This window comes from Calidris pugnax, unplaced genomic scaffold, assembly GCF_001431845.1.
Source record: "Calidris pugnax isolate Ruff unplaced genomic scaffold, ASM143184v1 scaffold245, whole genome shotgun sequence".
Taxonomy (NCBI): domain Eukaryota; kingdom Metazoa; phylum Chordata; class Aves; order Charadriiformes; family Scolopacidae; genus Calidris; species Calidris pugnax.
Window position 1 is genome coordinate 322340 of NW_015090982.1, and position 13963 is coordinate 336302.

General features: G+C 60.3%; 1 protein-coding gene across 2 annotated transcripts in view; it reads left to right on the forward strand.

Annotated features, from left to right (window-relative positions):
• The window catches only part of TFEB (transcription factor EB), a 14400-nt gene extending 3502 nt beyond the window's left edge, over nt 1–10898 (forward strand). The window contains exons 1-9 of one of the 2 annotated variants that reach the window (XM_014953751.1): nt 4311–4650; nt 4731–4985; nt 5131–5211; nt 5897–6017; nt 6199–6255; nt 6721–6796; nt 6969–7116; nt 7460–7655; nt 8460–10898. In XM_014953751.1, the coding sequence (XP_014809237.1) occupies nt 4456–4650; nt 4731–4985; nt 5131–5211; nt 5897–6017; nt 6199–6255; nt 6721–6796; nt 6969–7116; nt 7460–7655; nt 8460–8734 (1404 nt within the window). In that variant the 5' untranslated portion in view covers nt 4311–4455 and the 3' untranslated portion in view covers nt 8735–10898. Of the gene's footprint in view, nt 1–4310; nt 4651–4730; nt 4986–5130; nt 5212–5896; nt 6018–6198; nt 6256–6720; nt 6797–6968; nt 7117–7459; nt 8209–8459 lie in introns of those variants that run through there. The other variant, XM_014953750.1, reaches the window with a different exon arrangement.
• Nucleotides 10899–13963: the final 3065 nt, after the last annotated feature.

Consider the following 13963-nt stretch of genomic DNA (forward strand, 5'->3'; position numbering starts at 1 on the left):
CTGCCTCCGCCACCCCCCCTGCACCCTGCGTGGCTGCCACCACATTAAAAGCAGGGTCCTGAAAATGAGGAAACGCGGGGCCGGCGCAGGAGCCGGGCTGGCCCCGCCGAGGAGCACGGAGGAGCTGCCACCCGGCACCCGGAGACCCCCCCGGCCCTGCCGTCCCGCACCCAGGTAACCCCTGCCCCCTTGTCCCCCCTTCCCCACGGAGCCGGGGGGCAGCGGAGCCCGTCCACAGGCTGTGGGCACCCCTGGGGTGGCTTCGTGGGTGCCCAGCGGGGTGGGAGCTCGGTACCAACCGCTTTGCTGTAGGACCCAGTTGGCCACTGCCGGTCCCAAAACGGCTTTGGGTGCTTCGTCCTGCCTGGGCTGGGGTGCTCTGGGGTCCCTTGCGTGCCCCCCCCACCTCTCTACCCCCCCCGCCACCGTGTTTGAAAACAAAAAACGAGGAAGGAAGGCTCGCCGGGCACTTCTCTGCGAGAAGCAGAGCTGTTTTCACTTCTTTCTTCTCCCTTTCCTTTTCGCCGCCCTCTGGGTTATCAATGAAGCAGCCCGGGCCGGTGGGTGGGGGGGTGGCACGGCCCCCACCCCAGCTCCCCTCCTTCCCCGGGGGTCCCCCTCTCACAGCTCAAGCCGCTGATTGATTTTTCCGCTCATAAACGGCCACAATCGACCAGGAAATGAACACGCGCCAGGGCAGGCGGCTCCTTGGTGCGATGAGTTTTGGGGGTTCTCAGCTGAGTTTCCAGGGCTGAGCTGGAGCATCGGTCTGCTCTTTTCCCTCCAGCTTTCAAAGCAGGGGGGTGGGCAGGAGATGTGTTGCACTTGTTCTATATGTTTCGGTGTGTGTGTGTGCCCATGGGCTGGAGGCAGGACGGGCAGTGCCCGGGGAGGGTAAGGCGATCCCGTATTTCGCAGGGGCTAAATCTGGAAACTGCCGCGGGGGCAGCTTTTTATTTCCAACCCACACCTGGAGGAGGTGGCAGGGGGGGTGCTGTGTGGGTGCAGGGATGACAGCGTGTCCCTGTGGGGTGGCACCGGGGGCTCTCTGCAGCGGGGGTCCGGTGGCAGCCTGGCCCTACGTGTTGTGGGGCAGCACCCGGTGTCGCTCCAGAAAATACCGGCGTTTGCTGAGCTTTATAAACTCCATCTGCGGTGCCACGGGGACAGCTCGGGGCCATGCAGAGTCCTGCAGGGGGGGGGACAAGCCATGGTCAGGGCAGCTCTGGGTGCCACCGGGGTTCCTCCACCCCCCAAGTGCTGCCCCACTGTGTGTGTGGGGGGGGGAGCGCGTTGGGCTCTCAGTGAAATAACACCCCCAGAGGAAAAGCAAGAAAGGTCCAGAAATAACCGCGTCGCTAAATAGCAGCCGAGATATTTTGAAGGGAGATTAGTTCCCTGGCTCCGGCCCCGTGCCTTGTCCCAGCGGAGGGTCTGGTGTGTGGCACTGGAGCCCCCCCACCCCACTGGTCCCCAGCACCTGGCGAGGTTTTCACTGGAAGAGCTTCTCTGGCTTTAGGGTGTGATCCTGCAATGAAGTCCTGGAAGAGGCTGCCCAGGGAGGTCGTGGAGTCCCCTTCTTTGGAGATTTTCAAGACCCTCCTGGATGCTCCTGAGTAACATGCTCTGACAAGCTCTGGGTGGTCCTGCTTTAGCAGGGGGGTTGGACTAGATGATCTCTATGGTCCCTTCCAACTCTAAAAATTCAGTGAAATTCAGTGAAATGGGATTAACTTCCTCCCCCACCTGAAGGAGAGGCAGGGTGCAGCAGGGGTGCAAGGTTTTTGGAGTTTCCTTTGTGCAATCCATCCCTTTTCCCTGTGTTCCCGGTTAGACCCTGGGCTGGTGCTTTGGACCCTCTCTGTGGAGCTGGGGGCTGCAGCCAGGGTCAGGATCAGCCCGACCGATGGTTGGTGATGGGGAGTGATGGGGAGGGGGTTGTTCCAGGCATGGAAAAGCCACCCTGTGTCCCCCCTGCTGCTGGTCCCCGCTCTCCGGGCAGGAAAGGTGGAGTCAGGGTGTGGAGAGATGCCAGGGCCGTCCGCCTTTTCCCTGCTCCCTCCTGCCTTCCTGCCCTTCAGCCCCTCTTTTCCCTCCCCATCCCCTTCCCGTTGCTCCATGGCCCACCCTGGACCTCCCACCACCTTCCTTCCTCCCTTCCCCTGCTCTTCCCTCTCCGGGACCGATGGGGACGTTGTTCCAGCAGGTGCCCTGGCAGCACCCACCGGGAAACCCAGTGCCTGGTCTTGCCCTGGCCAGCTTGGAGCCAGGAAAACGGCTTCCCCAGCACAGGGACAGACCCCTCACTGGGGTCCCCTCCAGGCAGGGACCATGCTGGGGCTGCCCCTGGCGTGGGGACGGCTCCGGCTCAGCGGGAGAGCCCCTGGGTGTGCTTTCCCCAGGATGCCAACACCTTTCACCATCCCAGGAATACCAGGCATCCCGGATGGAGCTGCCGTCCTGCGTGCTTTATTTCTGCCTGCCTGGACCAAGGGATGGTGGTGGGGGGTGGGAAGGTGTCCCCCGGGGTGGGGTGGCTGCTCCGTGATGCTGGCTGGGTCCCCAGCCTTTCCCACCGCCGGCTGCCTCCCTCCCACCCGGGGCTGACTCAGAGCGAAAGCAGAAGCTGCTCGGGGTTTTGGGGGGCGAGGGGAGGGGGGAAGCCAAGCAGAACCAAGCGGGTTATTTTAAACCTGACCTAATTTCCCCTCTCTTCCTTATCGGGCCCAACTCTGGCCACCCTTCCCCATCCTCGCCCCTCGGCAGCTCCCCTTCTCCGGAGTTTCCCGGGGGGAAGAGGGCAGTGCTTTCGGCCCCCGTTTCCTATAAGGGGGGTGCTGGGGGGTCCTGGAGCTGGTGGGCTGAGTGGGTGCCGTGCCGTGGGTGGCTGTGCCTCAGCACGCTTCACATGACACCCTCCCACCACCACGTACCGGCTGCCCTTCCTGAGAAGAGCCTGGATCCCCCCAGCAAACACGGGGGCTGACCACTAAGCTTCCCTTGAATGGCTTGAAATCCTTTCCCCCTTCTCCCCCCTTGAACCCCCTCAAAAACCTCTGCCTCGTGACGGTCCCACCAGGCCACATCCACTCATCCCATCTCCTCACCCCTCTCGGAGGTTTTTCCTCTCACCCTGCCCTTGATGTTTGGGGTTGTGACATCCCCTGTGGGCATCAGCTGTGGTTTGTCCCCCTTCAGCCTGGTTTCATCAGCCCCTGCAGGCTCTCCCTGGCATCGCTGGGTCACTGTACAGGGCTCTGCTGTTGCTCGTCTCAAACATTGTCCCCCTGTGCCCTCCTCTGAGGCCGTTGGTGACAGCCGTCTTAACGAAGCTCCGATTGATAACTGTCCCGGGCTCCTCTGCTCCCCTCCCCCTTTAGATGGGCCACCATGTCTAATTAATTACCTTCCTCTTGCCGTTCAATAGCTGGCTCTTGATCCATGTAATCGTATTTCTGTCCATGCTGGCTTGATTTAATTTCCCCCTTAGGATATTGCGTGGCACCGTGTGTCGTGCCTCACTGCAACCCCGGTGTGTTGTATCCACCGTGGCCCCTTTGTCTGCAATTACACGTCGTATTTAAATAGCAAAACCCTCCAGATTTGTCTGGTTACTGCACCCCGGGTGTTTGGCTTCTGTCTGTTCCCCTGGCAGCATTTGCTTTGGGTCCTGTGCTCTGTTTTCCCTCCTGCCCTGAGGATGCTGTGGTCCAGCCCCCCATCCCGCACGACACCTCCTGCATCCCAGCCCCGTGGAAAACCCACCGGCGTTCCCCCAGGGAGCTGGGGTAGGGCATCTCCCCCGGGCCCGGCATCCTCTCCCCACCCCTCCCCGGGCCGCCGTCCCCTTTGTACGGGGCAAACAAGGGCCGGTCTGTGCGGTGCGGGGGCCTCGCACGCCTCCCCCCGCCTCCGCGCTCGCGTGCCGGCCCCGCACAGAAGCCGTGTTGTTCCTCCCGGTGCCGGAGCTGAGGTTTCGGAGCAGCCAAAAGGCTGAGGGTTAAACCCTGCCTCCGGCTCCTGGCACCCGCCGGCCTTTTCTTCCTGCTCTTCCCTTTGCTTTCTCTTTCCCTTTCGCTCCCGGGTTCGGGTTTTTCCTGGTCCTTCTGGCTTTGCTCCGGGTGTTTTGGAATTTGGTGACTCACAGCACGCTCCGGCTGAACCCGGCGGTACGTGAGTCCAAGCTCGCTGGGCACGGGGGTCCCGACTGCTCCCTGTCCCCCTGGGGTGTCCCGGTTGTCCCCAGGGGCAGCGGTGACGTGGCGGGGAGCTGCAGCAGGAGGGCAGACCCATCCGTCCTGGTCCGAGTGCTCGGCGATGTCTGCTCCCTCCCGGTGCCTCAGTTTCCCCTGTTGCTGATGTGCCGTGTCCTCCTCTCAGGGTCACCTCCGTGTCCTCCTCTCAGGGTCACCTCCGTGCCCGGTGGGCGCCCGCGTCCCCCCCCATCGGTGCACCATGGCGTCCCGCATCGGGCTGCGGATGGAGCTGATGAAGCAGCAGGCGCAGCAGGAGGCAGAGAGGGAGCGCATGCAGCAGCAGATGATGATGAACTACATGCAGCAGCAGCGGATGCCGGTGGCCTCCACCCCGGCCATCAACACCCCCGTCCACTACCAGTCCCCACCACCCGTGCCCGGAGAAGTCCTCAAGGTAGAGTTCTGGGGGTGTCCCCCCCCTGCCCTGGGGACAAGGGGGGTGTGGGACATCCCTGATGGTTTGTCTCCTCGCAGGTTCAGTCCTACCTGGAGAACCCCACCACGTACCACCTCCAGAAGTCGCGGGACAAGAAGGTGCAGGCTTATCTCTCCGAAACCTACGGGAACAAGTTTGCTGCCCACGTCAGCCCCGCCAGCCACTCTCCCAAGCCGCCCCCCGCCGCGTCCCCCGGTGTCCGACCCGGCCATGTCATGTCCTCCTCGGCGGGCAACAGCGCGCCCAACAGCCCCATGGCCATGCTCAACATCGGCTCCAACCCCGAGCGGGAGGTGAGGAGGGGTCCTGGGGCTGCCGGGTGGGGGGTGGAAAAGGTGCTGGAAAAGGGCAGAGAAACCCACCCCCCGGGTGGGGGGTGGTAAAGGTGCTGGAAAAGGGCAGAGAAACCCACTGGCACCTTACGCCTTTCCCTTTCAGTTTGATGAGGTCATGGATGACATCATGCGCCTGGATGACGTTTTGGGCTATATGAACCCCGAAGTCCACATGCCCAACACGGTGAGTCTCTGATGCGATTTAGGAAGAGATCAGACCCTGGGTTGTGGGAGGGAGGGTGACCTGGGGGTCCCGCAGCCCCGTGCTTGCAGGGGCAGAGGTGGCACTGAGGGGACCTGTCCCCCTGCCACATCCCTGCAGCGGTGCCCGGGTGCCACCCCGACCCAGCCTCGTCCCTGGGGACCTGGAGGCAGCGAGATCTCCCTTTTGCAACTGCAAGAGCCAGTTCTTCAGCTTCTTTTCCTCTTTAATGACAGTTGGGAGCCCTTCTAAAAAGCTGGAGAGCTGGGAGAGGGGTGTGGGGAGGGACCAAGGGTCCTCTGCAGCCTGGGGGGACGTTGGTGCTGGGAGAGGATTCCCAGCCAGCAGCTTTGCTCAGACCAGCACCATCTCCCGGGTCGGATCCATGCGGCAGCTTGTGCCTCCCAGTGGGATTCATCCTGCCGAGCCCTTCTCGGATGTGATTCATCTGCCCTATTTTAGATGCTGGCCGTGGGAGGGGATCAGCTGCGCCCTTTGAAGTCCTGTTTTCTTTGCTGCCCTGATTAGAGCTGGTCTAAGGGCCCGGGAAGAGAATTTACACCTACCTGGGCTACGCACTCGCATCCCAGAGGCCCAGGAGCTGGGCTTGAGCCCCGGTTCCTGCAGCCCCGGATGGATCCAACCCGCCTGTCCCTCTGCCTTTCAGCTGCCCATGTCCAGCAGTCACATGAATGTCTATAGCGGGGACCCCCAGGTGACGGCCTCTCTGGTGGGTGTCACCAGCAGCTCCTGCCCCGCCGACCTCACCCAGAAGAGAGAGCTGACAGGTATGTCCCCCCGGTCCCCGTGGTGGCAGCGAGCACCAAAGGCAGCTGGGGCTGCCCTGTCCCCCCGGGTGGGGAAGGTGGCTCTGGGGGATGCTGGGGTGCTCCAACGCCAGCTTGGGATGCTCGTGGGGTGAGATGCAGCCTCGTCCCCTCCGGGTGACGTTGTGGGTCTCCGTTGCAGATGCTGAGAGCCGAGCCCTGGCAAAAGAGCGCCAGAAGAAAGACAATCACAACCTGAGTGAGTCCAGCGCTGGTCTGCTTTTCCCTCTCCCACCCCTGCAGCCCTTTCCCCATCACTCTTCATCCTCATTGCCCCTCTCCCCAGGCCACATCCCCCTTCCCATTCCACCTCACCCTCACAAAATACCCCCGCAGCCCCCTGCCGTGGCTGCCTCTTTCCCAGCTCTGCCAAATGCCCACTGTGGAGGAGAGACCTTGTTCTTCTCGTTAGCACTGGGGGAACGTCAGACCTTTCTTCTGGGGGAAGGTCAGACCAGCTGGAATGGTGGATGGGAGCAAGGTCCAGAGGGTTGGCCCCAGAGAAGCCCCAGTTTCTCATCCTGAGCTCCCCAACTCCAGCCCCACGAGGCTGGAGGGGCTCCCAGCCCCACGAACCGGGAGCAGCAGTGTGGCCAGTGGGGGCTGTGGGACATGGAGCTGCTCCTGCTCTCCTCACCTCCTTCCCTCTCTTCTCACCCTGCAGTTGAGAGACGGCGAAGGTTTAACATCAACGACCGCATCAAAGAGTTGGGGATGCTGATCCCCAAAGCCAACGACCTGTACGTATCAGTGGTCTCCGTGGGGCTGGGGTACCTGTGGGTCTCGTGGGCTTGCTCGACGCTCGGCCCCAGGGCTGGTGATACTTGACGAAGGGCTTTTTGGTGGAGCAGGGGTGAGGGGACGCATTGGTGGCACGCAGGTGGCAATCTCTTTTTCCATCCTGCACTGCAGGGACGTGCGCTGGAACAAAGGGACAATCCTGAAGGCGTCTGTGGACTACATCAAGAGGATGCAGAAGGACTTGCAGAGGTCACGAGACCTGGAGAATCACTCGCGGCGTCTGGAGATGACGAATAAGCAGCTGCTGCTCCGCATCCAGGTGAGCTTCCCTGTGCTCTTCCCTTCCTCCATTCCAGCCCCACCAGCAGCTCAGTCCTGCCCCACTGAGGGGACGGGCAGGGGGCAGGGGCTCTCCTCCCTCCCACGGTTGTCGAGTCACCAGGAACAAAGTCTTCAGACAAACCAAACATCTTGAGGTTCAGGTCACCACAGCGAGTGGTGTTGACCTGTTGGGGTCACCATTTTCCATCCTTCACCCCTTCCATGGGCTCCTTCACTGTGAGCTTCTCGGTCCCTCTGTCCCTGCCACCTCCGTGGATGCCCCTGTGCTGTGTCCCCACGTGCCACATCCCCACCAAAGGCCTCCTGTGCTCTGTTGGCAGGAGCTGGAGATGCAGGCGCGTGTCCACGGGCTGCCCACCTCCTCACCCTCGGGCGTCAACGTGGCCGAGCTGGCTCAGCAGGTGGTCAAGCAAGAAGCCGGCGGTGACGAGGGGACACTGGAGCCACTGCTGCCACCCCCGGACCCCGAATCGCAGCCGCAGCCGGCGCTGCCCCCACCGCCCCAGTCTCCCTACCACCAGCTGGACTTTACCCACAGCCTGAGCTTCGATGACGGCTCCCGGGGCTTCCCGGACAGCCTGGAGCCCGGCCACAGCGCTTCCTTCCCATCCTTATCCAAGAAGGAGCTGGACTTGATGTTGATGCAGGACACCATGCTGCCCCTGGCCTCCGACCCCTTGTTCTCGGCCATGTCCCCGGAGGCCTCCAAGGCCAGCAGTCGCCGGAGCAGCTTCAGCATGGAGGACGCAGACATGCTGTGACGAGGAGCTGCTCCGACCCCGGGGGCGAGGACTGGACCTTCAGGTTTGGTTAGTGAAGTTACGGGGCACTCTCCTCCCGGGAGGAGCCCGTCCTGCCGCGCACTTGAATCTACGTAGGAGTTACCTTTTCTCTATGCAACGAGGGTCTCGGATCAAGGCTCGCCGGGTCCCGCCGGGGCTTTCGCAAGCTTTTTATTTTTTTGCCAGGACCTTCTTGGCTTGTGGTGGCCTTGGCCTGACTGTGGATTCCCCAGCCCCGGGAGCGGGATCTCGGCTGCTTTGCCTTTCAACAAAACCCTCCCGGACCGAAGCCCTTCCACCTCCGTGGATGCCCCTGTGCTGTGTCCCCATGTGCCACGTCCCCACCAAAGACCTCCCGTGCTCTGTTGGCAGGAGCTGGAGATGCAGGCGCGTGTCCACGGGCTGCCCACCTCCTCACCCTCGGGCGTCAACGTGGCCGAGCTGGCTCAGCAGGTGGTCAAGCAAGAAGCCGGCGGTGACGAGGGGACACTGGAGCCACTGCTGCCACCCCCGGACCCCGAATCGCAGCCGCAGCCGGCGCTGCCCCCACCGCCCCAGTCTCCCTACCACCAGCTGGACTTTACCCACAGCCTGAGCTTCGATGACGGCTCCCGGGGCTTCCCGGACAGCCTGGAGCCCGGCCACAGCGCTTCCTTCCCATCCTTATCCAAGAAGGAGCTGGACTTGATGTTGATGCAGGACACCATGCTGCCCCTGGCCTCCGACCCCTTGTTCTCGGCCATGTCCCCGGAGGCCTCCAAGGCCAGCAGTCGCCGGAGCAGCTTCAGCATGGAGGACGCAGACATGCTGTGACGAGGAGCTGCTCCGACCCCGGGGGCGAGGACTGGACCTTCAGGTTTGGTTAGTGAAGTTACGGGGCACTCTCCTCCCGGGAGGAGCCCGTCCTGCCGCGCACTTGAATCTACGTAGGAGTTACCTTTTCTCTATGCAACGAGGGTCTCGGATCAAGGCTCGCCGGGTCCCGCCGGGGCTTTCGCAAGCTTTTTATTTTTTTGCCAGGACCTTCTTGGCTTGTGGTGGCCTTGGCCTGACTGTGGATTCCCCAGCCCCGGGAGCGGGATCTCGGCTGCTTTGCCTTTCAACAAAACCCTCCCGGACCGAAGCCCTTCCCCGGGTGCTGGCTTGGACCCCGAGCGGGCAGGAGCCTTCCAGTCCCTGGGAGGAGAGGGACGATGCTCAGAGCTTTTTGTCTGGCTTGCTGCCTCCTTGCCACCCCGCCCCAGCAGCCCCCCTCCCCAAGGAGTCTTCCCCCGAGCCCTGCCGATGCTTCACGGTGCCAAGTCCTTCCCGGTTCCTCCTTCCTCGGAGCACCCGCTGCCTCTCCGGAGGGAGAAGAGGTGTTAATTGGAGCAAGTTAATTCACAGGGCATGGGGGTTGTCCAAGTGGGCTACAAATTCAGCTTGAAGGCTTCCAAAACGGCCCAGATGGGGTGTTTGATGCTCAGTCAGTCCCCTGCTGTGACCCTCCCCTTGGGGTTTGGCAGCACCCACCACCCCAAAACCTTGCTGGCCTCTGGATAAGGGCTTCATGGTGCCGGGAGACCTTCAGCCTCCCTTGAGATGGCCCCACAGAGGTGCCTCTGCCCCATAACGCCAAGCCTCGGTGCTTTGGGTAGAAGGGCAAAGGGGTTTTACACTTATTTTTTGGGGATACTTGTTGAAAGCAGATGTCCTGCCCCACATCTGGGCATGGAGGTCCAGGCTGGGGACCAGGAGATGGTTTGTACCGATGCCAAACCTGAGTCACTGCTCTCTGCCTTCGGCTCTCGGGGTTTATTTCTCTTCCCAGCGTCACCAAGCTCGTTCTCAAGCCAGGAGAGCTTGGTGATGGGGAGCTGATTTGGGCTCTGCACCATCTCCTGCCTCCTCAGCTTGGCTGGTGGTGGGGACGGAGCTGGGCAGGGAAGAGGGATGCCCAGGGAAAATACTGCAGGAAGTTTTTCAGGGAGAGGAGAGAAGACTGGAGAGAGGAGACCCCTTTGTGATCCCACATTATAGCCCAGCATCGTCCCCCCCAGGCTGTGGGAGCTGTGGCTGGATGGACAAGAGCCTGCACAGGGATGGGGGGGTCACTGGGTGCACCCCATCCTGGACCAAGGGTGAGGGATGTCACGGGGTTGGGACTGCAAGAGGAAAGCCCAGCCAAGGAGGGACAAGCTTGCTCCATCGTGGCTGGATTTGGGATTGCGAGGTGGGGGACAGCCCCAGTGCCCCCTGGAGAGGTGCCTGTGGGATGTGAGGGTGCGGGGAAGTGCAGAAGGTGGGGAGGAGAGGGGGAAAGGAGGAGGGAGGACGTGTCGGGGTGTCCTGGAGGGCTGGGGCAGGGCAGGGTCTGGCCGATGCCCCTCAGGGGTGCAGGGAGGGGAGCGGAGGGGACGTTGGGGCGCTGGGCTGTGTGGTTTTGGGGGGCTGCGTGTTCACAAGAGGCCTTGGCATCCTTCGTGCACTGCCGTTAGTGCCTGTAAAGAGAATAATCCCCCCGGCAGGGTGGCAGCACCCCGTACGGGTGCCAACAGACGTGGGTGAGCTGCGGGTCTGCAGCCCCCGGAGGGTCTGCGCGGGCGCTTCGGGATGGGCAGGCAGACCAAATCCCCGGTCCTTTGGGATTATCGTGCCCGTTAAGGTGGTTGTGCCGGGCCCTCGCTGGTGGGGGGCTAATTGGGGTGCCCACCCCCCCTGTCCCGCTCCTGGCACCGGTGGGCAATGGACCGTCTGCTGCCCAGCACGAGACGTGGTGTCTCCCCCCTCCCCCCCCGGCCATGAGTAAACAGTTGTGGATTATTATTATAATTTTTTTTTTTTTTTTCTTTTGGGGTTTTTGTTTGTTTTATTTTCCTTTTCTATTTTTAATGCACTGTGCTCTGATTAAAAAATTTTACTACTGTTTTATAAATAAATGTATAAAAGAATGAACTGGAATGGAAGAAGAATCATTAAAATATATTTATTTACAACATCCCGGAGCGTTGCAGCGTGGGCTGATTCTTCTCGTCCCGGAGGAGGGAGGGTCAGGACAATGAGAGCACCCAGAGACGCTTCCCCTGGCGATGCCTGAAGGTCCCTCTCTCCCAGGGGATGTTCCCTGGATTTGGGGGGCTGGAATGGTTTGGGTTTTTTTTTGTGGGTAAGGCCTGGCTCTGTTAGAGGGGAGAAGCACCTCTAATTCTGATGGTTCCAAGGTGGTTTGGGGTTTTTAGGGTCCCTCCAGAGGGTTGTCAGCCCCACAGCTGGGTGCTTTGGGGCTGCTGCGCACAGCTGGGGCTTGTGAGGTGCTGACCCATCTGCTGATTGCTTAATTGGAACCAGGCTTGGCCCCTTAATTAGTAATAGTCACAAGGCCCTAGAGAGCAGAGCTGGAAGGAGCTGTGTCCCTGGGTTGGTGGTGGCTGTCCTGGTCTGCGCTGAGCAAGATCGATGGTGGAGCCATCCCAGGAGCTCAGGTGGGTTTCCAACCTGTTGGGTGGCACCTGGAGCAGGTACGGGGCTGGGGGGGGCTTCTCTGTCCCTTCATCACTACTGGGACTGGCTTAGCATCACCCCTGGGTGCTGCAAAACCCTTCTGGGGGCTCAGACCCCAGGTACCCAAGGATATTCCCACTCTGTTTGCAAACCTGCTGCAGGTCCCAGCGCAAGCAAGGGGAAAAATATGCAAATATGCCTGCAAAACCTCCCAGCTGAGACCCTGCCTGGTAAAACTCATCACATGCCACGTTTCCAGACCCTGCCAGCGCTCCTCAGTGCGTGGAGCCACGTGCCAGGCCCCTGCTGCCTCCTGCTCCCCTCCCTGATGGTGTTAAACACACGCAAAATTAAAAAAGGAAAAGAAAATCCACCTTAAAATAGACTTCCCAGGACGGAAAAATCACAGGGGCTAATCTTGGAAACTTTATTAAAAGAAGAAGGAGGAGAAAAAAAAGAGAGCGAGGAGGCTGGGGGGAGAGAAAGAGTAAGTAGTTTCAGACACTTTAAAAAAAAAAAAAAAAAATTCCCTGATTTGATTTATCTGGGGAGTGTGAACACTAAATAGAGAACAACGCCTGAAGTGTGAATTATTTCCTATATTAACACAGAGAAAAACTGATAGCCTTTTCATGTCAAGAGAATAGCACGGAGGGGAGGGAGGGGGGAGAATGACATTGTTCAATCTCCGGGTTTGCTCACTCTTTATCAGGCTGAGATCAAAATTTATTCCCAGGATGAGGCCTGCGGCCCGGCTGAGGCCCTAGAGATTTTTAAGGGCCTAATTAAGAAAACAGGATGAAAATGGCGAAATAAGAGGGCAATTTACTTCTTGCAGAATAGGGAGATCAAATCAACTTATGAGCAATTAATGTGCACAAGGAGAGAATAAAGGGATGCCGGGATATGGTAGAGGGCCTCATTTTAATGACATGCTCTGGTGTTGGCATAGAGGATTACTCTGAAGGTCAGATGTAGATTGAAACGACCTTGCAGATTCTTAACCCTCCTTCCAATTAACAGAACCAACTCAGAAATGCAAAAGACCCTGGCTTGGAGCACTGTCATCCCTTTATGTTCAGAAGGGAGAGAGAGGAGGAAAAAAAAAAAAATTATAAAGGAGAGAGAGGACGAAAGGGGGTTTCCTTTGCTTAAACAGTAGCTGTTGGAGACGGGAGCTGGGGCAGGCGGGAGAGAAGGGCTCTTAATTACAGTCTGTGAGCTACCCACGGAAAAAAAAATAGTAAAAAAAAAAAATCGGTGTCAAGGCTCCAAGTGGGATATAAAAAGGAGGGAGTGCTGGCTGGGGCTGTGACGAGCTGCAGCCGGGCTCTGCCAGCGGGGATGGATGGATGGATGGAGGGACAGATGGACAGAGCAGTGGGATGGGGACGTGGTGGCAGGTCACTGCTGCTCCTGGTGCAGCATCACACCAGGGGGGATTCAGGGTGCTGCACCCCGGGGGGGGTCCTCACATCCGTCCCCCCCACCCGTGGTTGGACTCGGGGATCATCAAAGGTCCCTTCCAACCATGAAGATTGACTCTGTGACTCTGTGACATGCTCTTGGTGGCACCGTTGGTCTCAACACACCCTGTGGCACTTTTTCCTGCTGCCCCACTCAAAGTTGTGGCTTCTCTGGTTTGTTTTGGGGGGGTTTTTTGAGGGGTGGGGAGGCGGGAGGGTGTCGGGCAGAGGTGTCGCTCCCGGAGGGGACACCCGGGGAGGAGGAGGGGGGGGACAACGGCGTGTCCCCAGCGGGTCCCGGAGGGTCGGGGCTGCGGGGCGGGAGCAGCCGGGCTGCACCGGGGCCGAGCAGCCACAAGAGAGAGCCAGACGGTTACCGGAGAAGCGGGGCTGCGGCGGGGGAGCCGGCCCGGCCGAGGATGCGCATCCCGGGTATCCCCCGGTAGCCCCCGCCGCCGGTAGCCGGTACCCGGGAGGGGCTGGTGGGGAGCGGGGGGGGACCCGTCCGTGCTGCTCCGGGCATCGCTGCCGCTTCGGGAGGGAGGAAAAGGTGGGTTTGTGGTACAAAACGCAGCTCTTCCCGGTAGCTGATGCCGGGGTCTGCCCGGTCCCCGAGAGCTCATAGAACGTTTTAGTTTTGGGAAAGACCTTTGAGATGGAGCCCAGTTGTAACTCGGAGCCTTGTACCCCCAACGGCATCCTGGCCTGTGTCAGGAATAGCGTGGCCAGCAGGAATCATGGAATCTCAGAGTTGGAAGGGACCTTCTAGAGATCATCCAGTCCAACTCCCTGCCAAAGCAGGGCTGCCCAGAGCACATCACTCAGGAGCATCCAGGAGGGGCTTGAAGATCTCCAGAGAAGGGGACTCCACACCCTCCCTGGGCAGCCTCTGCCAGGGCTCTGCCACCCTCACCCCAAACAAGTTCTTCCTCACATTGGAGTGGAACTTCCCATGGTCCAGCTTGTGCCCGTTGCCCCTCGTCCTGTCACTGGGAACCACTGGAAAGAGTAGGGCAGTGATGGTGCCTCTGTACTGGGCACTGGTGAGGTCTCACCTTGAGTGCTGTGTTCAGTTCTGGGCCCCTCATTACAAGAA